The 24,306-nt window shown below is 50.6% G+C and overlaps 1 protein-coding gene across 1 annotated transcript; it reads left to right on the plus strand.

Moving 5' to 3' along the window:
• Window positions 1-208: 208 nt before the first annotated feature.
• Window positions 209-23,233, plus strand: LOC109887044 (fascin). The gene is made up of 8 exons (XM_031820414.1): window positions 209-930; window positions 6,841-6,900; window positions 7,067-7,117; window positions 7,647-8,052; window positions 14,565-14,721; window positions 16,129-16,250; window positions 18,605-18,772; window positions 21,295-23,233. The coding sequence occupies exons 1-8, from the start codon at window positions 607-609 to the stop codon at window positions 21,501-21,503; spliced, it is 1,497 nt and encodes a 498-aa protein (XP_031676274.1). The 5' UTR covers window positions 209-606; the 3' UTR covers window positions 21,504-23,233.
• The last annotated feature ends 1,073 nt before the right edge of the window (window positions 23,234-24,306 follow it).

A 24,306-nucleotide genomic window follows, 5' to 3' on the forward strand; every position in this document is an offset into this window, starting at 1 on the left:
GGAGAGGAGAGGAGAGGAGAGGAGAGGAGAGGAGAGGAGAGGAGAGGAGAGGAGAGGAGAGGAGAGGAGAGGAGAGGAGAGGAGAGAGAAAAGGCCACTAGCCTATACTGTTGAGATGCATTCTGAGTTCTATCCAGAGGAGAGGAGAGGAGAGGAGAGGAGAGGAGAGGAGAGGAGAGGAGAGGAGAGGAGAGGAGAGGAGAGGAGAGGAGAGGAGAGGAGAGGAGAGGAGAGGAGAGGAGAGGAGACGAGACGAGAGGAGAGAGAAAAGGCCACTAGCCTATACCGTTGAGATGCATCCGGAGTTCTATCCAGATGGGGGAGTGACCTGAGGTCTGTCGTCACCGATCACTATAAATACTGCAGCTGGGGCGCGGAGCGCATGCTGTGGCCGAGCACAGAGAAACTGCGCGCTCTCATACCGACACACCGTATTCTCCCTTTTTCCTCCTCCTCCTCTCAGACACTTCCCAAACAAAGAGAAACACGCGAGGCGGAGGAACAGAGTGCATCCGTCGGGAACCACCGAATCCTCGTTGATCAGAAAAACACACACCGATACACTCTGACCCGAATCAGTTGGAACCGAGAGGAGATTGATTGATCATGTGTAGTAACGGAGCAAGTAACGGGACCAGCGATATGCTTCAGATCCAGTTTGGTTTGATCAACTGTGGGAATAAATACCTAACCGCTGAAACGTTCGGTTTTAAAATCAACGCGTCGGCCACGAGTTTGAAGAAGAAGCAGATTTGGACTCTGGAGCAGAGCGGGGAAGAGGCTGCCGGTAATGTGTTCTGTCTCAAGTCGCATCTGGGTCGGTACATAGCGGTGGATAAAGACGGGAACGTTACCGGGGATAGTGAGAGTTCTGGACCCGAGACCCGGTTCATCATCACGGCTCACGACGATGGGAGATGGTCTCTGCAGGTAGGATGAGGGAGGATGTTTGGGTGTGAGTGAAAGCATGTGAGAGCGACTTGCCATTGTATTGTCACCCCACGATAGTATCTTCTCACTGGTGGTGTTTAAGAGCCCGGACGCTTTCTCTAAACGTAAAAAAAAAAAAAAAAAATCTTATTTAACTAGGTAAGTCAGTTAAAAACAAATTCTTATTTACATTGATGGCTTTCATCGGTTAAAAACCCCAACGACCGCTGGGACAATTGTGCGCCGCCCTATGGGACGGAATCGAAGAATCGAACCAGGATGTTTGTAGTGACGCCTCAAGCCCAAGATGCAGTGCCTTAGACCGCTGCGCCGCTCGGGAGCCCGTTACCTAACATTAACACGGATCGGTTGCGATACTGTTTGAGAAACATAAGGAATGTATCTTTCATATCAGCAAGAAATATTGATGCATTAATAAACGGTAGCCTGCATTTCTAGACGCCTTTTTTAAAATGGGTTTAGGGTTAATGTTCCCGCACGGACATTTTTTATTGAACCTTTATTTAACTAGGCAAGTCAGTTAAGAACAAATTATTATTAGTCCAACGCTCTAACCACTAGGCTACCTGCTGGTTACTAGTCCAACACTCTAACCACTAGGCTACCTGCTGGTTACTAGTCCAACGCTCTAACCACTCTAGGCTACCTGCTGGTTACTAGTCCAATGCTCTAACCACTAGGCTACCTGCTGGTTACTAGTTCAACGCTCTAACCACTAGGCTACCTGCTGGTTACTAGTCCAATTCTCTAACCACTAGGCTACCTGCTGGTTACTAGTCCAATTCTCTAACCACTAGGCTACCTGCTGGTTACTAGTCCAACTCTCTAACCACTAGGCTACCTGCTAGTTACTAGTCCAATTCTCTAACCACTAGGCTACCTGCTGGTTACTAGTCCAACGCTCTAACCACTAGGCTACCTGCTGGTTACTAGTCCAATTCTCTAACCACTAGGCTACCTGCCTCCCCCCTCTAGGCTGCCCGCCCGCCTCCCCCCTCTAGGCTGCCCGCCCGCCTCCCCCCTCTAGGCTGCCCGCCCGCCTCCCCCCTCTAGGCTGCCCGCCCGCCTCCCCCCTCTAGGCTGCCCGCCCGCCTCCCCCCTCTAGGCTGCCCGCCCGCCTCCCGCCTCTAACCTACCCGCCTCCCCCCTCTAACCTACCCGCCTCCCCCCTCTAACCTACCCGCCTCCCCCCTCTAACCTACCCGCCACCCACCTCTAACCTACCCGCCTTTAACCTACCCGCCTCCCACCTCTAACCTACCCGCCTCCCCCCTCTAACCTACGCGCCTCCCCCCTCTAACCTACCCGCCTCCCGGCTCTAACCTACCCGCCTCCCGGCTCTAACCTACCCGCCTCCCCCCTCTAACCTACCCGCCTCCCCCCTCTAACCTACCCGCCACCCACCTCTAACCTACCCGCCTTTAACCTACCCGCCTCCCACCTCTAACCTACCCGCCTCCCCCCTCTAACCTACGCAGCCATTGGTGGATGTCAATCACATGACTGGGCAGGGGGCGCAGCCATTGGTGGATGTCAATCACATGACTGGGCAGGGGGCGCAGCCGTTGGTGGGCCTGGGAGGGCATAGGCCCCACCCACTGGAGAGGCAGGCCCAGCCAATCAGAATGAGTTTTTTCTCCACAAAATGTCTTTATTACAGAGAAATACTCAGCCCCTCCCCCACTCAGAAGATCCCCGCAGGTGAAGAAGCCGGATGTGGAGGTCCTGGGTTGGCGTGGTTACACGTGGTCTGCGGTTGTGGAGGTCCTGGGTTGGCGTGGTTACACGTGGTCTGCGGTTGTGAGGCCGGTTGGACGTACTGCCAAATTCTCTAAAAAAATAAGTTGGGAGGTGGTTTATGGTGGAGAAATTAACATTAAATTCTCTGGCAACAGCTCTGGTGGACATTCCTGCAGTCAGCATGCCAATTACAACGCTCCCTCAACTTGAGACATCTGTCGCATTGTGTTGTGGGACAAAACTGCACATTTTAAAGTGGCCTCTTATTGTCCCCCAGCACAAGGTGCACCGGTGTAATGATCGTGCTGTTTTAATCAGCTTCTTGATATGCCACACCTGTCAGGTGAATGGATTATCTTGGCGAAGGAGAAATGCTCCCTAACAGGGATGTAAACACATTTGATATGCCACACCTGTCAGGTGGATGGATTATCTTGGCGAAGGAGAAATGCTCCCTAACAGGGATGTAAACACATTTGATATGCCACACCTGTCAGGTGGATGGATTATCTTGGCAAAGGAGAAATGCTCCCTAACAGGGATGTAAACACATTTGATATGCCACACCTGTCAGGTGGATGGATTATCTTGGCGAAGGAGAAATGCTCCCTAACAGGGATGTAAAACACATTTGAGAAAAACATCTAAATCATAACTTGATTACACATTACGTCATAAAGGCAAACGTCCCTAGCGGGCGGAACAGATATGACAGCTTGTTACTCAAAAGAAAAGGGGCTGGGTTTGAGTGAAAGAGCGGGAAGACTGAGGAACAAAGGGAAGAAGTTGTGCTATCGTAAATACAGTGTCTTATGCATTCTGCTTATATAGGAGGAATAAGCTTTTTTTTGTGTATAGAAAATTGCGATCTTATTTCAGCTCATGAAACCAAAAGGTTTGGCCTTTTCAAAGCCTCCTTCACTCAAGCCGCCAAGCTTACCCTAGTAAAACTGACTATCCTACCGATCCTCGACTTCGGCGATGTCATCTACAAAATGGCTTCCAACACTCTACTCAGCAAACTGGATGCAGTCTATCACAGTGCCATCCGTTTTGTCACTAAAGCACCTTATACTACCCACCACTGCGACTTGTATGCTCTAGTCGGCTGGCCCTCGCTACATATTCGTCGCCAGACCCACTGGCTCCAGGTCATCTACAAGTCTATGCTAGGTAAAGCTCCGCCTTATCTCAGCTCACTGGTCACGATGGCAACACCCATCCGTAGCACGCGCTCCAGCAGGTGTATCTCACTGATCAGCTCATGAAACCAAAAGGTTTGCCTTTTCATATGGTTTCATCTCACGACCTCTACGACCTCTACGAGCCAGAATGCTGAATAACATGCTACTTTGTTTGTCCGTGTGGTTGGTCCTTTTGCAGGTAGGAATGTGAGACAAAATATCCACAGATTAGTGTCATCAAACTACCCTTTCAGTACGCTGGGTCTGGATATCGTTTGTATTTCAGTTTATTTTCATTTTAATTTGTTCAATTCTGTTGCAATTCGCATGTGACAAACACTTCCCCTAACCTGCCAAACACTTCCTCTAACCTGCCAAACACTTCCTCTAACCTGCCAAACACTTCCCCTAACCTGCCAAACACTTCCTCTAACCTGCCAAACACTTCCCCTAACCTGCCAAACACTTCCCCTAACCTGCCAAACACTTCCCCTAACCTGCCAAACACTTCCCCTAACCTGCCAAACACTTCCTCTAACCTGCCAAACACTTCCTCTAACCTGCCAAACACTTCCTCTAACCTGCCAAACACTTCCCCTAACCTGCCAAACACTTCCCCTAACCTGCCAAACACTTCCTCTAACCTGCCAAACACTTCCTCTAACCTACCAAACACTTCCTCTAACCTACCAAACACTTCCTCTATCCTACCACGCAGCTTGTTGAACTGCTACAGTCAGAGACACGCAGCTTGTTGAACTGCTACAGTCAGACACGCAGCTTGTTGAACTGCTACAGTCAGAGACACGCAGCTTGTTGAACTGCTACAGTCAGAGACACGCAGCTTGTTGAACTGCTACAGTCAGACACGCAGCTTGTTGAACTGCTACAGTCAGAGACACAGCTTGTTGGTCTGTTAAACTGCTACAGTCAGACACGCAGCTTGTTGAACTGCTACAGTCAGACACTCAGCTTGTTGAACTGCTACAGTCAGACACGCAGCTTGTTGAACTGCTACAGTCAGAGACACGCAGCTTGTTGAACTGCTACAGTCAGAGACACGCAGCTTGTTGAACTGCTACAGTCAGAGACACGCAGCTTGTTGAACTGCTACAGTCAGACACGCAGCTTGTTGAACTGCTACAGTCAGACACGCAGCTTGTTGAACTGCTACAGTCAGACACTCAGCTTGTTGAACTGCTACAGTCAGACACGCAGCTTGTTGAACTGCTACAGTCAGACACGCAGCTTGTTGAACTGCTACAGTCAGACACGCAGCTTGTTGAACTGCTACAGTCAGACACGTAGCTTGTTGAACTGCTACAGTCAGACACTCAGCTTGTTGAACTGCTACAGTCAGACACGCAGCTTGTTGAACTGCTACAGTCAGAGACACGCAGCTTGTTGAACTGCTACAGTCAGACACGCAGCTTGTTGAACTGCTACAGTCAGACACGCAGCTTGTTGAACTGCTACAGTCAGACACGCAGCTTGTTGAACTGCTACAGTCAGACACGCAGCTTGTTGAACTGCTACAGTCAGACACGCAGCTTGTTGAACTGCTACAGTCAGACACGCAGCTTGTTGAACTGCTACAGTCAGACACGCAGCTTGTTGAACTGCTACAGTCAGACACGCAGCTTGTTGAACTGCTACAGTCACACGCAGCTTGTTGAACTGCTACAGTCAGACACGCAGCTTGTTGAACTGCTACAGTCAGACACGCAGCTTGTTGAACTGCTACAGTCAGACACGTAGCTTGTTGAACTGCTACAGTCAGACACTCAGCTTGTTGAACTGCTACAGTCAGACACGCAGCTTGTTGAACTGCTACAGTCAGAGACACGCAGCTTGTTGAACTGCTACAGTCAGACACGCAGCTTGTTGAACTGCTACAGTCAGACACGCAGCTTGTTGAACTGCTACAGTCAGACACGCAGCTTGTTGAACTGCTACAGTCAGACACGCAGCTTGTTGAACTGCTACAGTCAGACACGCAGCTTGTTGAACTGCTACAGTCACACGCAGCTTGTTGAACTGCTACAGTCAGACACGCAGCTTGTTGAACTGCTACAGTCAGAGACACGCAGCTTGTTGAACTGCTACAGTCAGACACGCAGCTTGTTGAACTGCTACAGTCAGAGACACGCAGCTTGTTGAACTGCTACAGTCAGAGACACGCAGCTTGTTGAACTGCTACAGTCAGAGACACGCAGCTTGTTGAACTGCTACAGTCAGAGACACGCAGCTTGTTGAACTGCTACAGTCAGACATGCAGCTTGTTGAACTGCTACAGTCAGAGACACAGCTTGTTGGTCTGTTAAACTGCTACAGTCAGACACGCAGCTTGTTGAACTGCTACAGTCAGACACGCAGCTTGTTGAACTGCTACAGTCAGAGATACGCAGCTTGTTGAACTGCTACAGTCAGAGACACGCAGCTTGTTGAACTGCTACAGTCAGAGACACGCAGCTTGTTGAACTGCTACAGTCAGACACGCAGCTTGTTGAACTGCTACAGTCAGAGACACGCAGCTTGTTGAACTGCTACAGTCAGAGACACGCAGCTTGTTGAACTGCTACAGTCAGACACGCAGCTTGTTGAACTGCTACAGTCGGACACACAGCTTGTTGAACTGCTACAGTCAGACACGCAGCTTGTTGATCTGCTACAGTCAGAGACACGCAGCTTGTTGAACTGCTACAGTCAGACACGCAGCTTGTTGAACTGCTACAGTCGGACACGCAGCTTGTTGAACTGCTACAGTCAGAGACACGCAGCTTGTTGAACTGCTACAGTCAGACACGCAGCTTGTTGATCTTTCTCGCTGACATGAAAGATACGGGGCATATCAGCATGTCTTTCGGAAACCGGTTAGAAAGCGATGCGTGTTGATTTGGCTGAACGTGTGGAGGGTTGTAGGCTAAGGTGTGTGTGATGTATATTCTACTGTGTTTCTCTGCAGTCAGAGGTCCATGGCAGATATCTGGGAGGCACAGAGGACAGGATCAGCTGCTTTGCCCAGGTAGGTGGGTTTTAAACTCCATGATGAGCTGATGAATATTCATAAACTGATGAATATTCATAAACTGGCTTTCTCTAGATGTTAAATAACATTCGTTTATGTGTATGGACTGTAGTGTGTGTGGACTGTAGTGTGTGTGGACTGTAATGTTTGGTCTCTCTCGCAGACTGCATCAGTGGCTGAAAAATGGAGTGTCCACATTGCCATGCATCCTCAGGTAACACACCTACACCCCCCCCCTAACACCTGACCTCTAACCTCCCCTCTAAATGGAGCGTTCACATTGCCATGCATCCTCAGGTAACACCCCCCCCTAACACCTGACCTCTGACCTCTCCTCTAAATGGAGTGTTCACATTGCCATGCATCCTCAGGTAACACACCTACACCCCCCCCCTAACACCTGACCTCTAACCTCCCCTCTAAATGGAGCGTTCACATTGCCATGCATCCTCAGGTAACACCCCCCCCCTAACACCTGACCTCTGACCTCTCCTCTAAATGGAGTGTTCACATTGCCATGCATCCTCAGGTAACACACCTACACCCCCCCCTAACACCTGACCTTTAACCTCTCCTCTAAATGGAGTGTTCACATTGCCATGCATCCTCAGGTAACACCCCCCCCCCCCCCCCTAACACCTGACCTCTGACCTCTCCTCTAAATGGAGCATTCACATTGCCATGCATCCTCAGGTAACACCCCCCCCCCCCCTAACACCTGACCTCTAACCTCTTCCCTCAAGGTGAACATCTTCAGTGTGACCAGGAAGCGTTATGCCCACCTGTCCTCCAAGGTGGATGAGGTCTCTATAGACCGCGACGTCCCGTGGGGGGTGGACTCCCTGATCACCCTGGTGTTCAGAGACCAACGCTACCACCTGCAGACGTCTGATAACCGCTTCCTGAAGAACGACGGCAGCCTGGAGGCCGCGCCGGACAAGACCACCGGATACACGCTGGAGTTCCGCTCCGGCAAGGTGGCGTTCAGGGATTGTTCCGGGCGCTACCTGGCGCCGTCGGGCCCGAGCGGGACCATGAAGAGCGGGAAGACTAGCCGCGTGGGGAAGGATGAGATGTTCGCTCTGGAGCAGAGTCACCCTCAGGTGGTTCTCACCGCCGGCAACGAGAGGAACGTCTCCACCAGGCAAGGTAGGACCAACACAACCTACTAGAACAGTACTATAACCTAACCAGAGTCACCCTCAGGTGGTTCTCACCGCCGGCAACGAGAGGAACGTCTCCACCAGGCAAGGTAGGACCAACACAACCTACTAGAACAGGACTAGAACCTAACCAGGTGAGGTAGGAACAACACAACCTTCTAGAACAGGACTAGAACCTAACCAGGCAAGGTAGGATCAACACAACCTTCTAGATCCTAACCAGGCAAGGTAGGACCAACACAACCTTCTAGAACCTAACCAGGCAAGGTAGAACAAACACAACCTTCTAGAACAGGACTAGAACCTAACCATGCAAGGTAGGACCAACACAACCTACTAGAACAGGACTAGAACCTAACCAGGCCAGGTAGGACCAACACAACCTTCTAGAACAGTACTATAACCTAACCAGGCCAGGTAGGACCAACACAACCTTCTAGATCCTAACCAGGCAAGGTAGGAACAACACAACCTTCTAGATCCTAACCAGGCAAGGTAGGAACAACACAACCTTCTAGAACAGTACTATAACCTAACCAGGCAAGGTAGGACCAACACAACCTTCTAGAACAGGACTAGAACCTAACCAGGCACGGTAGGACCAACACAACCTTCTAGAACCTAACCAGGCAAGGTAGGACAAACACAACCTTCTAGAACAGGACTAGAACCTAACCAGGCAAGGTAGGACCAACACAACCTTCTAGATCCTAACCAGGCAAGGTAGGAACAACACAACCTTCTAGAACAGTACTATAACCTAACCAGGCAAGGTAGGAACAACACAACCTTCTAGAACAGGACTAGAACCTAACCAGGCACGGTAGGACCAACGCAACCTTCTAGAACCTAACCAGGCAAGGTAGGACCAACACAACCTTCTAGAACAGGACTAGAACCTAACCAGGCAAGGTAGGACCAACACAACCTTCTAGAACAGGACTAGAACCTAACCAGGCAAGGTAGGACCAACACAACCTTCTAGAACCTAACCATGCAAGGTAGGACCAACACAACCTACTAGAACATGACTAGAACCTAACCAGGCAAGGTAGGACCAACACAACCTTCTAGATCCTAACCAGGCCAGGTAGGACCAACACAACCTTCTAGAACAGTACTATAACCTAACCAGGCAAGGTAGAACCAAAACAACCTTCTAGAACAGGACTAGAACCTAACCAGGCAAGGTAGGACCAACACAACCTTCTAGAACAGGACTAGATCCTAACCAGGCCAGGTAGGACCAACACAACCTTCTAGAACAGGACTAGATCCTAACCAGGCCAGGTAGGACCAACACAACCTTCTAGAACAGTACTATAACCTAACCAGGCAAGGTAGGACCAACACAACCTTCTAGAACAGGACTAGAACCTAACCAGGCAAGGTAGGACCAACACAACCTTCTAGATCCTAACCAGGCAAGGTAGGAACAACACAACCTTCTAGAACAGGACTAGAACCTAACCAGGCAAGGTAGGACCAACACAACCTACTAGAACAGGACTAGAACCTAACCAGGCAAGGTAGGACCAACACAACCTTCTAGAACAGGACTAGAACCTAACCAGGCACGGTAGGACCAACACAACCTTCTAGAACCTAACCAGGCAAGGTAGGACAAACACAACCTTCTAGAACAGGACTAGAACCTAACCAGGCAAGGTAGGATCAACACAACCTTCTAGAACAGGACTAGAACCTAACCAGGCAAGGTAGGACCAACGCAACCTTCTAGAACCTAACCAGGCAAGGTAGGACCAACACAACCTTCTAGAACCTAACCAGGCAAGGTAGGACAAACACAACCTTCTAGAACAGGACTAAATGGAGGGAGAGATGGGGAGGAGGGAGAGCCTGAGAGAGGAGGAGAGGCTCCATTTTGTGTCTGGCTGAGAAACCGCTCTGACACCCTGCCTGCCTGTTGTGTTATTCCGTAGTTATTCTGCCCCAGTGATCCTTGCAGTAGTTTGCTGATGATGCCTCCCACACACTCACTCTCAACACACACACTGTCTTTGGGCCGGGCTGGGGGGGGAGGGGCCGGGGTGGGGGGGGCTGCTGCAGATTCCTCTCGTGTGTAGCAGCTGCAGTGCTGGTGTTTGTCTGGATTCATGCCGAGGGAGGGACTGCAACACTGGACGCTGTCTGGTCGTGACTACATCTCTGGTGTGTGTGGTGTGTGATCCAGAGATGGAACCAGGATGCTGTCTGGTCGTGACTCCATCTTACGGTGTGAACACAACACATGTCTTGCTTGTCTTCATGGATCCCAGTCAGGAAGTTGTTTTAGGAGCCCATGTTGTCTCCCTCACAGTCAGGAAGTTATTTTAGGAGTCCATGTTGTCTCCCCCTCAGTCAGGAAGTTGTTTTAGGAGCCCATGTTGTCTCCCTCACAGTCAGGAAGTTGTTTTAGGAGCCCATGTTGTCTCCCCCTCAGTCAGGAAGTTGTTTTAGGAGCCCATGTTGTCTCCCTCACAGTCAGGAAGTTGTTTTAGGAGCCCATGTTGTCTCCCTCACAGTCAGGAAGTTGTTTTAGGAGCCCATGTTGTCCACCTCACAGTCAGGAAGTTGTATTTTTATGTGTTTTAATCACATCCACTATATATACAGAGCATGTCTGATGCTTTAAGGACACGGTTTGATTTAAATAATTAAGACACACACGTGACTAGAGGGAGTCTAACTACAGTTCATTTGATTGTGTTAGTGCTGTGCTAAAAATACCAAACACGTGACTGTTTGACTAGCGCTCTGCCTCGCTCTGCCTCGCTCCGTCAACAGGTCAGGGTACTGGGTGATAGCTGGTTAGTGACAGTGACTAAGTTCAGAGCAGGGTACTGAGTGGAGGTCGGCTATTTAACAGTCTGATGGCCTTGAGGTAGAAGCTGTTTTTCAGTCACTTGATCCCAGCTTTGATGCACCTATACTGACCTCACCTTCTGGATGGTAGCGGGGTGAACAGGCAGTGGCTCGGGGGTTGTTGTCCTTGATGATCTTTTTGGTCTTCCTGTGATATCGGGTGGTGTAGGTGTCCTGGAGGGCAGGTAGTTTGCCCTCGGTGACGCGTTGGGCAGACCGCACCTCCCTCTTGAGAGCCCTGCGGTTGTGGGATGGGCAGTTGCCGGTACCGGGCGGTGACACAGCCTGACAGGATGCTCTCAATGGTACATCTGGTAAAGTTTGTTATGGTCTTTGGTGCCAAGCCAAATTTCTTCAGCCTCCTCCACCTTCTTCACCACACTGTCTGTGTAGGTGAACCGTTTCAGATTGTCCGTGACGCTGAGGAACTTGAAGCTTTCCACCTTCTCCACTGCTGTCGATGTGGATAGAGGGGTTCTCCTTCTGCCTTCTGCTGTTTCCTGAAGTCCACTGTCTCCTCGTTGTTGGTGATCAAGCCTACTGTTGTTGTCGTCGTCTGCAAACTTGATGATTGAGTTGGAGGCGTGGCCACGCAGTCGTGGGTGAACAGGGAGTACAGGAGGGGGCTCAGAACGCACCCTTGTGGGGCCTCAGTGTTGAGGATCAGCAAAGTGGAGATGTTGTTTCCTACCTTCACCACCTGGGGGGCGGCCTGTCAGGAAGTCCAGGACCCAGTTGCACAGGGAGGGGTTGAGACCCAGGGCCTCCAGCTTGATGATGAGTTTGGAGGGTACTATGGTGCTGAATTCTGAGCTATAGTCAATGAACAGCATTCTGGCATAGGTTTTCCTGTTGTCCAGATAGGGGAAAGGGCAGTTTGATGACGATTGCACCAGCTCTCTCGTCTGGTCTCTCTCTCCTGTTTGAGTCTCCTGATTTACAGTGGGGCAGGGTTCTGGCTAGGGAGTGGGCTGGTGCTGCCTCTGTCTCGGTCTGTCTGTGGCTGGCGCTAGCTGCTGTAAGAGTGTGTGTGGAACAGACTGATCTGGTATCCCAGCTGCACTCCAGATAAACCCAGCCTAGAGGACCAACACAATCAGACATTCTCTCTCTCTCTCTCCAGATAAACCCAGCCTAGAGGACCAACACAATCAGACATTCGCTCTCTCTCTCTCTCTCTCTCTGTCTCTCTCTCTGTCTCTCTCTCTGTCTCTCTCTCTGTCTCTCTCTCTGTCTCTCTCTCTGTCTCTCTCTCTCTGTCTCTCTCTCTGTCTCTCTCTCTGTCTCTCTCTCTGTCTCTCTCTCTGTCTCTCTCTCTGTCTCTCTCTCTGTCTCTCTCTCTGTCTCTGTCTCTCTGTCTCTCTCTCTCTCTCTCTGTCTCTGTCTCTGTCTCTGTCTCTCTGTCTCTCTCTCTCTCTGTCTCTCTCTCTGTCTCTCTCTCTGTCTCTCTCTCTGTCTCTCTCTCTGTCTCTCTCTCTGTCTGTCTGTCTCTCTGTCTCTCTGTCTCTGTCTCTCTGTCTCTCTGTCTCTCTGTCTCTCTGTCTCTGTCTCTGTCTCTGTCTCTCTCTCTGTCTCTCTGTCTCTGTCTCTGTCTCTCTCTCTGTCTCTCTGTCTCTGTCTCTGTCTCTCTCTCTGTCTCTCTGTCTCTCTGTCTCTGTCTGTCTCTCTCTCTGTCTCTCTGTCTCTCTGTCTCTGTCTCTGTCTCTCTCTCTGTCTCTCTGTCTCTCTCTCTCTCTCTGTCTCTGTCTCTGTCTCTCTCTCTCTCTCTCTCGTTGCACCGTTCACACAATATTATTTATATATTAACCGACCGGCAAGTCGGTTAAGAACAAATTCTTATTAACAATGACGGGCCTAAAGACCTGTAGGGACGGGGCCTGCGATTAAAAATATAGGACGACACCCACATCACGGCCGGAGGCCCCGTCGGCAGGGTGGACCCCTGGGCCGGAGGCCCCGTCGGCAGGGTGGACCCCTGGGCCGGAGGCCCCGTCGGCAGGGTGGACCCCTGGGCCGGAAGCGCAGTAGATAATTATATAAATGCTCTTTGTCATACCATCTTTGTGATTGTGACTTTAGTTACCAGGAATAAACTCAACCCTTCCTTCCTGGGGGGGTTTTATGTTGTCGTTCTAGTTCTCTCTTGCGGTTCTGAAAATTCCCAGCTGCAAATGGTATTCATCAGAAGATAACCTTGTAAAGTGTCTAGTGGATGTAAAGTGTCTAGTGGATGTAAAGTGTCTAGTGGATGTAAAGTGTCTAGTGGATGTAAAGTGTCTAGTGGATGTAAAGTGTCTAGTGGATGTAAAGTGTCTAGTGGATGTAAAGTGTCTAGTGGATGTAAAGTGTCTAGTGGATGTAAAGTGTCTAGTGGATGTAAAGTGTCTAGTGGATGTAAAGTGTCTAGTGGATGTAGTGGATGTAAAGTAGCTGGTGTTTCATCCCTGTGGAACATTCCAAAGAATAGTATTTCCCTTCCTGTCTTCCAACCCTCTCTAAAACCCCCTCAGATCTGTCCTGTCTACCCTGTTACAATAGACAACCAACCCCCTCGAAAACCCCCTCAGATCTGTCCTGCCACAATAGACAACCAACACTCTCTAAAACCCCCTCAGATCTGTCCTGTCTACCCTGTTACAATAGACAACCAACCCCCTCTAAAACCCCCTCAGATCTGTCCTGCCACAATAGACAACCAACCCCCTCGAAAACCCCCTCAGATCTGTCCTGTCTACCCTGTTACAATAGACAACCAACCCCCTCTAAAACCCCCTCAGATCTGTCCTGCCACAATAGACAACCAACCCCCTCGAAACCTCCCCCAGATCTGCCCTGCCACAATAGACAACCAACACTCTCTAAAAACCCCTCAGATCTGTCCTGTCTACCCTGTTACAATAGACAACCAAACCCCTCTAAAACCCCCTCAGATCTGGGTTAAACCCTCCCCATCCTTGCTGTCAAGTGTGTGTGTTGGAGGGTAGCGGTAATGTTTTTCAGGAGTCCCTCAACGGGAGAGAGAGGTTCTGAAACGGAACATGGAAGTTTCAACATGTCTTCACCGTCCCTGGTGGCTCTCTCTATAAACATTAAACATCTCTGCCGCTCGGGCGGGACGGGGCTCTCTTCCGCTCTGACCGGACGGGGCTCTGTTTCTGTCTTTCATTCCTCTGGCTGTGTCCTCATAACTGCTTTATCACCCATAATTCCATGGGGGATTAAACCCTGGAGCTGTGGCAGGGGTCTGGCTGTAGCCTGGCAGCTGTGTGTTTAGATGTGTGTGTGTGTAGATGTGTGTATGCACAGCTGTTGGACATACTCTAATCCCAGCTCTCTGATGTTGCTGAGCATGACCAGACAGTATGTGACTGACGGGCTGTAGTGTGGCGGGCTGTAGTGTGGCGGGCTGTAGTGTGGCGGGCTGTAGTGTGGCGGGCTCTAGTGTGGCAACATTTGGGAAGCTTTCGACACCTTGTAGAGTTCATGCCCCGACTAATTAGGGCAGTTCTGAGGGCCAAAGGGGGCTGCAACTCAATATCAGGGAGGTGTTTAATGTTTTGTTCAAATCTGTAGTGCGTTTCTGACTGACCCTCTGTCAGTCTCTAACCCTGCTCTCCTCTTGGCCCCGCCCAGGAATGGACCTGTCAGCCAATCAGGACGAGGAGGGAGACCAGGAAGTGTTCCAGGTGGAGATGAGTCGTGAGAACAGGAAGTGTGCTTTCCGGACCGCCGCCGGGAAGTACTGGACCCTCACCTCTTCTGGAGGACTACAGTGTACCGCCTCCACTAAGTAATAACACACACAGACAGACACACACACACACACACCTCTTCTGGAGGACTACAGTGTACCGCCTCCACTAAGTAATGACACACACACACACACACCTCTTCTGGAGGACTACAGTGTACCGCCTCCACTAAGTAACCTTAACCCTAACCTGTAGTTGTAACCCTAACCTGTAGTTGTAACCCTAACCTGTAGTTGTAACCCTAACCTGTAGTTGTAACCCTAACCTGTAGTTGTAACCCTAACCTGTAGTTGTAACCCTAACCTGTAGTTGAACCCTAACCTGTAGTTGAACCCTAACCTGTAGTTGAACCCTAACCTGTAGTTGAACCCTAACCTGTAGTTGAACCCTAACCTGAACCCTAACCTGTACTTTTACCCTAACCTAAACCCTAACCTGTACTTTTACCCTAACCCTTATCGTAAATCTAACATTAGTTCTAACCGTAACTCCTAACCCTTATCGTAAATCTAACATTAATTCAACCCTAAAACCCCCTTAGAATTTGCGTTTTGACCTCGTGAGGACTAACAAATTGTCCCCAGTTAGTCCGATTTTTGTTTGTTTACTGTTCTTGTAGGGCTCTTCAGGTCCCCACAAGTATAGTTGAACATGTGTACACACACACACACACACACACACACACACACACACACACACACCACCTCTATATGAATGCTGAGTGGCAGTGATTGTGTTGCTGATCGGACTGTGATCCCTGCAGCGTGTCGGCTGTTAGCCGTCGGCTAGCTGCGGCGTGTCGGCTGTTAGCCCTCGGCTAGCTGCGGCGTGTCGGCTGTTAGCCCTCGGCTAGCTGCGGCGTGTCGGCTGTTAGCCCTCGGCTAGCTGCGGCGTGTCGGCTGTTAGCCCTCGGCTAGCTGCGGCGTGTCGGCTGTTAGCCCTCGGCTAGCTGCGGCGTGTCGGCTGTTAGCCCTCGGCTAGCTGCGGCGTGTCGGCTGTTAGCCCTCGGCTAGCTGCGGCGTGTCGGCTGTTAGCCCTCGGCTAGCTGCGGCGTGTCGGCTGTTAGCCCTCGGCTAGCTGCGGCGTGTCGGCTGTTAGCCCTCGGCTAGCTGCGGCGTGTCGGCTGTTAGCCCTCGGCTAGCTGCGGCGTGTCGGCTGTTAGCCCTCGGCTAGCTGCGGCGTGTCGGCTGTTAGCCCTCGGCTAGCTGCGGCGTGTCGGCTGTTAGCCCTCGGCTAGCTGCGGCGTGTCGGCTGTTAGCCCTCGGCTAGCTGCGGCGTGTCGGCTGTTAGCCCTCGGCTAGCTGCGGCGTGTCGTCAGCTAGCCCTCGGCTAGCTGCGGCGTGTCGTCAGCTTCATTGCTCCATGAAGGGGTGGCTCCAGTAATAGATGTTATTACAATGTTCTACCCTGTTGAGAATTATATTAGTGTGTGTGTGCGTGTGCAGGACTGCCAACTGTTACTTTGACATGGAGTACTGTGGTAAGAAGCTGACTCTCCGTGCCGCCAACGGGAAATACGTCGCAGCCAAGAAGAACGGCCAGCTAGCCGCTACCGTCGACGTTGCCGGTCAGTGTGAAAACAGCCTTTGGGTAGTAAAGAGCAACCTAACAGGGTGTTCAGTATGCAGATGACTTGGTTCAAGGGTCATACCAACTCCTAGTCTCTCCCTGTTCCAGATGACTTGGTTCAAGGGTCATACCAACTCTTAGTCAGTCTCTCCCTGTTCCAGATGACTTGGTTCAAAGGTCATACCAACTCCTAGTCAGTCTCTCCCTGTTCCAGATGACTTGGTTCAAAGGTCATACCAACTCCTAGTCTCTCCCTGGTCCAGGGTCATACCAACTCCTAGTCTCTCCCTGGTCCAGGGTCATACCAACTCCTAGTCTCTCCCTGTTCCAGATGACTTGGTTCAAGGGTCATACCAACTCCTAGTCTCTCCCTGGTCCAGGGTCATACCAACTCCTAGTCTCTCCCTGGTCCAGGGTCATACCAACTCCTAGTCTCTCCCTGGTCCAGGGTCATACCAACTCCTAGTCTCTCCCTGTTCCAGATGACTTGGTTCAAGGGTCATACCAACTCCTAGTCTCTCCCTGGTCCAGGGTCACACCAACTCAAGGTTTTTGGAGTGTCCCCAGGCTAGGGGGTTTTGGAGTGTCCCCAGGCTAGGGGTTTTTGGAGTGTCCCCAGGCTAGGGGTTTTTGGAGTGTCCCCAGGCTAGGGGGTTTTGGAGTGTCCCCAGGCTATGAGGGTTTTGGAGTGTCCCCAGGCTAGGGGGTTTTGGAGTGTCCCCAGGCTAGGGGGTTTTGGAGTGTCCCCAGGCTAGGGGGTTTTGGAGTGTCCCCAGGCTAGGGGGTTTTGGAGTGTCCCCAGGCTAGGGGGTTTTGGAGTGTCCCCAGGCTAGGGGTTTTGGAGTGTCCCCAGGCTAGGGGGTTTTGGAGTGTCCCCAGGCTAGGGGGTTTTGGAGTGTCCCCAGGCTAGGGGGTTTTGGAGTGTCCCCAGGCTAGGGGGTTTTGGAGTGTCCCCAGGCTAGGGGGTTTTGGAGTGTCCCCAGGCTAGGGGGTTTTGGAGTGTCCCCAGGCTAGGGGGTTTTGGAGTGTCCCCAGGCTAGGGGGTTTTGGAGTGTCCCCAGGCTAGGGGGTTTTGGAGTGTCCCCAGGCTAGGGGGTTTTGGAGTGTCCCCAGGCTAGGGGGTTTTGGAGTGTCCCCAGGCTAGGGGGTTTTGGAGTGTCCCCAGGCTAGGGGGTTTTGGAGTGTCCCCAGGCTAGGGGTTTTGGAGTGTCCCCAGGCTAGGGGGTTTTGGAGTGTCCCCAGGCTAGGGGGTTTTGGAGTGTCCCCAGGCTAGGGGGTTTTGGAGTGTCCCCAGGCTAGGGGGTTTTGGAGTGTCCCCAGGCTAGGGGGTTTTGGAGTGTCCCCAGGCTAGGGGGTTTTGGAGTGTCCCCAGGCTAGGGGGTTTTGGAGTGTCCCCAGGCTAGGGGGTTTTGGAGTGTCCCCAGGCTAGGGGGTTTTGGAGTGTCCCCAGGCTAGGGGGTTTTGGAGTGTCCCCAGGCTAGGGGGTTTTGGAGTGTCCCCAGGCTAGGGGGTTTTGGAGTGTCCCCAGGCTAGGGGGTTTTGGAGTGTCCCCAGGCTAGGGGGTTTTGGAGTGTCCCCAGGCTAGGGGGTTTTGGAGTGTCCCCAGGCTAGGGGGTTTTGGAGTGTCCCCAGGCTAGGGGGTTTTGGAGTGTCCCCAGGCTAGGGGGTTTTGGAGTGTCCCCAGGCTAGGGGGTTTTGGAGTGTCCCCAGGCTAGGGGGTTTTGGAGTGTCCCCAGGCTAGGGGGTTTTGGAGTGTCCCCAGGCTAGGGGGTTTTGGAGTGTCCCCAGGCTAGGGGGTTTTGGAGTGTCCCCAGGCTAGGGGGTTTTGGAGTGTCCCCAGGCTAGGGGGTTTTGGAGTGTCCCCAGGCTAGGGGGTTTTGGAGTGTCCCCAGGCTAGGGGGTTTTGGAGTGTCCCCAGGCTAGGGGGTTTTGGAGTGTCCCCAGGCTAGGGGGTTTTGGAGTGTCCCCAGGCTAGGGGGTTTTGGAGTGTCCCCAGGCTAGGGGGTTTTGGAGTGTCCCCAGGCTAGGGGTTTTGGAGTGTCCCCAGGCTAGGGGGTTTTGGAGTGTCCCCAGGCTAGGGGGTTTTGGAGTGTCCCCAGGCTAGGGGTTTTGGAGTGTCCCCAGGCTAGGGGGTTTTGGAGTGTCCCCAGGCTAGGGGGTTTTGGAGTGTCCCCAGGCTAGGGGGTTTTGGAGTGTCCCCAGGCTAGGGGGTTTTGGAGTGTCCCCAGGCTAGGGGGTTTTGGAGTGTCCCCAGGCTAGGGGGTTTTGGAGTGTCCCCAGGCTAGGAGGGTATAACCTTTTATATAAGGCTTTCTTTGGCAACATGGGTAATATGGGTGTTTGTCCCTCCAGGTGCGTCGGAGGAGTTCCTGATGAAGCTGATTAACCGTCCAATCATCGTCCTCCGTGGGGAACACGGTTTCATCGGGTGTCGTAAGGTCACAGGAACCCTGGACTCCAACCGTTCCTCGTACGACTACTTTACCCTGACCTTCAGAGAGGGGACGTACAGTTTACAGGGTTAGTACACACACACACACACACACACACACACACAGACTACTTTCCCCTGACCTTCAGAGAGGGGGCCCTACAGGGTCAGTACAGACAGACATGGACACACACAGGCTTTGCCTGAGACCTGAAGATTTCCATTGGCTTCCCAAACTAATGTCTGTAGGATTTAGCTGGGCGCACTAACAGACAAAATAATGGGATTGTATGTTTGGACGAGCAGTTAGCCTGCCCTTTCAGATGAACTAGAGGAGCCTCATGACAACGAGCAGTTAGCCTGCCCTTTCCAGGGGACGGTGTAGAGTCTGACAGCTCAGATGAACTAGAGGATCCTCCTCATGACCACAACGAGCAGTTAGCCTGCCCTTTCCAGGGGACGGTGTAGAGTCTGACAGCTCAGATGAACTAGAGGAGCCTCATGACAAAGAGCAGATTAAGGCTAGTCCTGGATTATAAATCATGTCTCCAGGACACAGATTAAGGCTAGTCCTGGATTATAAATCATGTCTCCAGGACACAGATTAAGACTCGTCCTGGGTTATAAATCATGTCTCCAGGACACAGATTAAGGCTAGTCCTGGATTATAAATCATGTCTCCAGGACACAGATTAAGGCTAGTCCTGGATTATAAATCATGTCTCCAGGACACAGATTAAGGCTAGTCCTGGATTATAAATCATGTCTCCAGGACACAGATTAAGGCTAGTCCTGGATTATAAATCATGTCTCCAGGACACAGATTAAGGCTAGTCCTGGGTTATAAATCATGTCTCCAGGACACAGATTAAGGCTAGTCCTGGATTATAAATCATGTCTCCAGGACACAGATTAAGGCTAGTCCTGGATTATAAATCATGTCTCCAGGACACAGATTAAGGCTAGTCCTGGATTATAAATCATGTCTCCAGGACACAGATTAAGGCTAGTCCTGGATTATAAATCATGTCTCCAGGACACAGATTAAGGCTAGTCCTGGATTATAAATCATGTCTCCAGGACACAGATTAAGGCTAGTCCTGGATTATAAATCATGTCTCCAGGACACAGATTAAGGCTAGTCCTGGATTATAAATCATGTCTCCAGGACACAGATTAAGGCTAGTCCTGGATTATAAATCATGTCTCCAGGACACAGATTAAGGCTAGTCCTGGATTATAAATCATGTCTCCAGGACACAGATTAAGACTCGTCCTGGGTTATAAAACACCTCCACTGAACATTCTTCTTAATCCTATTCTCTTCCTACTTATAGACTATTCATAATCTGTCTCCAGGAAACTACCCGCTGAAATGTAGAATGTTATTTGACTAAATTTGTATTTGGGACATATCATCATGGTTGAACCCCCCCCTCTCCTCAGACATATCATCATGGTTTAACCTGTTGAACCCCCCCCTCTCCTCAGACATATCATCATGGTTGAACCTGTTGAACCCCCCCCCCTCTCCTCAGACATATCATCATGGTTGAACCCCCCCCTCTCCTCAGACATCATCATGGTTGAACCTGTTGAACCCCCCCCCTCTCCTCAGACATATCATCATGGTTGAACCCCCCCCTCTCCTCAGACATATCATCATGGTTGAACCCCCCCCCTCTCCTCAGACATATCATCATGGTTGAACCCCCCCCCTCTCCTCAGACATATCATCATGGTTGAACCCCCCCCCCCTCTCCTCAGACATATCATGGTTGAACCCCCCCCCCCTCTCCTCAGACATATCATCATGGTTGAACCCCCCCCCCTCTCCTCAGACATATCATCATGGTTGAACCCCCCCCCCCTCTCCTCAGACATACCATCATGGTTGAACCCCCCCCCCCCCCTCTCCTCAGACATATCATCATGGTTGAACCCCCCCCCCCTCTCCTCAGACATATCATCATGGTTGACCCCCCCCCCCCCCCCCTCTCCTCAGACATATCATCATGGTTGAACCCCCCCCCCCCTCTCCTCTCCTCAGACATATCATCATGGTTGAACCCCCCCCCCCCTCTCCTCAGACATAATATCATGGTTGAACCTGTTGAACCCCCCCCCCCCTCTCCTCAGACATATCATCATGGTTGAACCTGTTGTAAACGCCCCCCCCCCCTCTCCTCAGACATATCATCATGGTTGAACCTGTTGTAAACGCCCCCCCCTCTCCTCAGACATATCATCATGGTTGAACCTGTTGAACCCCCCCCTCTCCTCAGACATATCATCATGGTTGAACCTGTTGTAAACGCCCACCCCCCCTCCTCTCCTCAGACATATCACCATGGTTGAACCTGTTGTAAATGCCCCCCCCCCCCCTCTCCTCAGACATATCATCATGGTTGAACCCCCCCCCTCTCCTCAGACATATCATCATGGTTGAACCCCCCCCCTCTCCTCAGACATATCATCATGGTTGAACCCCCCCCCCCCTCTCCTCAGACATATCATCATGGTTGAACCTGTTGAACCCCCCCCCCCCCCCCTCAGACATATCATCATGGTTGAACCTGTTGTAAACGGCCCCCCCCCCTCCTCTCCTCAGACTCGACGGGGAAGTTCTGGATGGTGGGCAGCGAGGCGTCGGTGGTGAGCAGCAGTGACGACCCCGTCGACTTCCTGTTAGAGTTCTGCGACTACAACAAGGTCGCTATCCGCTCCGTCGCCGACGGGAAGTATCTCCACGGCGACCACGCCGGCGTCTTGAAGGCCAACGCCGACGACCTGGAGACTGCCACGCTCTGGGAGTACTGACCCCTTCCCGAGACCCCCGTTACTACGACAACGAAGCGGCAGCATCCCTAACTCCTCCCTCTATCCCTCCATCTTTCTCTCAACTCTGTCCTAACCCCTCCCAGACCAGGGCTGTGTTCAGTGGGGTGAAATGTTGCACGATATCGTAGATGGGAGGGGGGGGGAATGTAAAGACCTAGAGCTGATCCCATTATCTGTTTTCACTTGATAATGAATCCCGTCTCATCTAATCTACATCATACGTTTCTATGTGACATTCCACCGCTCTGAACAGGACCTTTTTTTTAACTGGACAAAGGAGGGAGAGAAAGAGCTGGGGGAGGTTATGTCCTAATGTAAGGCTTTCTTCACCTCTCTGTTTCTCTCTGCCTTTCCCTCCTTTTCCCTCATTTTCTCTCTGCCTTTCCCTTTTCTCCCTCTTCTCTCTCTGCCTTTTTCTCTCTGCATTTTTCTCTGCCTTTTTCTCTCTGCCTTTTCTCCTTTTCCCTCATTTTCTCTCTACCTTTCCCTTTTCTCCCTCTTCTCTCTCTGCCTTTTTCTCTCTGCCTTTTTCTCTCTGCCTTTTTCTCTCTGCCTTTTTCTCTCTGCCTTTTTCTCTCTGCCTTTTTCTCTCTGCCTTTTTCTCTCTGCCTTTTTCTCTCTGCCTTTTTCTCTCTGCCTTTTTCTCTCTCTGCATTTTTCTCTCTCTGCCTTTTTCTCTCACAGTTCCGTTCTGCTAACCCTAACACTTCTTCAACTGAACTCTCTCTCTATTTCTCTATTTGTATCCAGGTGTCTGTCCCTGTGATCTCTGTATTCAACAACACATGGTCAGTCAGTATTTATCATGTAGGACCTGATTTTTTGGCCAGGATTCAATCCCACAATGCAATGTTCACGGTAAACGCTGCATATGTCGGTTTATTCTGAAATGACCTTTTTTTTATTTTCAATGTCTAAAAGCAGTGATGGTTTTGAATCCTAAATAGAACCAGGTTCTGTCTGGAACTAGAGGCTGGTCTCTGAGCGTTGGGTAAAAACTGGAATGGATTCTCACGCTGTTCTGGAATGGGTTCAGTCCCTCATCTCATTAATATTGTATCACAGGAAACGTTCCAATGTAACCTAGAGGAAATGATGTCATCCTCTAGCTGGGAGCTCATTGGTGGAGATTTTGATCTCCCAGACAGGAAATAACCTGTTTTTATGTTGTTTTCATGAAGGAAGTGTGTGTGTGTGTGTCCCTACAGCTGTCCAGAGCTCTGATCTGGTGGGACGTTAACCTCTGACTGGAAGAATTTCTCTATATTTTCTCTCTAAGGCACAGCGATCATCATGGAGAATGATCTATTGATACAAACACCATCTCTCACATGACTTCCTGGTCTCTCACTCCTCCTCACAACTGGAATCTGGTGCTTAATCTCATAACTCTCACGTAAATGTGACCCACTGTGATCTAGCCAGCGGTCAACGATGTGGTGTAGTGGATGGATGGATGGAAAGGTGTGTGTGACTGTTGGTTCACACAGGTGAGAGGTTAGACTGCCATTGTAGTTCTGATAATGCCTGTGTCTGACTCAAGTGTTTCTGGGTAATTTACTAAAATGTAAAAAATATTCCAAACCATTTTTTTTACTTTGAGAAACTGGAACTTTCCTTTTTGTTTAATTTTTTTGGTGATTAATCTGTTGTGCCATTGGTTCACCTGGATGCCAACAACCAATTAAAAACGGGGATTTTGAACACTACTACCTGTCTATTCTCTCTGTTTTTAACTGGACCACTTCCTGTTCAACTACAACACATTGTGATTGGTGAGTTTACGTCGTCCTGTCAAATCATGAAATGGAGGATTTTCTTTGTGATTGATTTTTTTTTTTAGCTCCTCCCTCTAAAGCATTTTAGTGCACAGCTCCGCCCTCTAATGCATTTTAGTGCACAGCTCCGCCCTCTAATGCATTTTAGTGCACAGCTCCGCCCTCTAAAGCATTTTAGTGCACAGCTCCGCCCTCTATAATCCCTCTACAACATGGCTTCAGGGGCCCAGTTTTTCTCAGGAAAATCATCTGGAGTTCACTGAATAGAACGGGGAGTCCTGAGTCGAAGGGATTCGTACGTTCTATTCATTCTATTTCTAAACACGTAATCCGATCATTAACTTTAGGAAAACTGGGCCCTGGAGAGGTTGGAGCTCTAACTCAACCGGCCGAGGTCCTCTGGCCCGAACTTATATTTACCATTAGCAGACCCCCCCCCCTGGTGTCTGACACACAAATCTACACATTAACCTTTTGTGACTAGGGGGCAGTATTTTCATTTTTGGAAAAATAACGTACCCATAGTAAACGGGATATTTTGTCAGGACAAGATGCTAGAATATATATAATATAATATGCATATAATTGACAGCTTGGGATAGAAAACAGAGGTTTCCAGAACTGGGTAGAAAACACTCTAAAGTTTCCAGAACTGAAAGCCAGGCGAAAGCCTGAGAAATCCAATCCAGAAGTGCCTCGTGTTCTGAAAGCTCTGCGTCCCCATTGAGCAGGTAGCCTAGTGGTTAGAGCGTTGGGCAAGTAACTGAAAGGTTGCCAGATCGAATCCCTCGAGCTGACAAGGTAAAAAATTGGTCGTTCTGCCCCTGAACAAGGCAGTTAAACCCACTGTTCCTAGACTAGTTAAACCCGCTGTTCCTAGACCAGTTAACCCCACTGTTCCTAGACTAGTTAAACCCGCTGTTCCTAGACCAGTTAACCCCACTGTTCCTAGTCCGTCATTGTAAATATGAATTTGTTCTTAACTGACTTGCCTGGTTAAAGGT

The sequence above is a fragment of the Oncorhynchus kisutch genome, unplaced genomic scaffold, assembly GCF_002021735.2.
Source record: "Oncorhynchus kisutch isolate 150728-3 unplaced genomic scaffold, Okis_V2 scaffold3378, whole genome shotgun sequence".
Taxonomy (NCBI): Eukaryota; Metazoa; Chordata; class Actinopteri; order Salmoniformes; family Salmonidae; genus Oncorhynchus; species Oncorhynchus kisutch.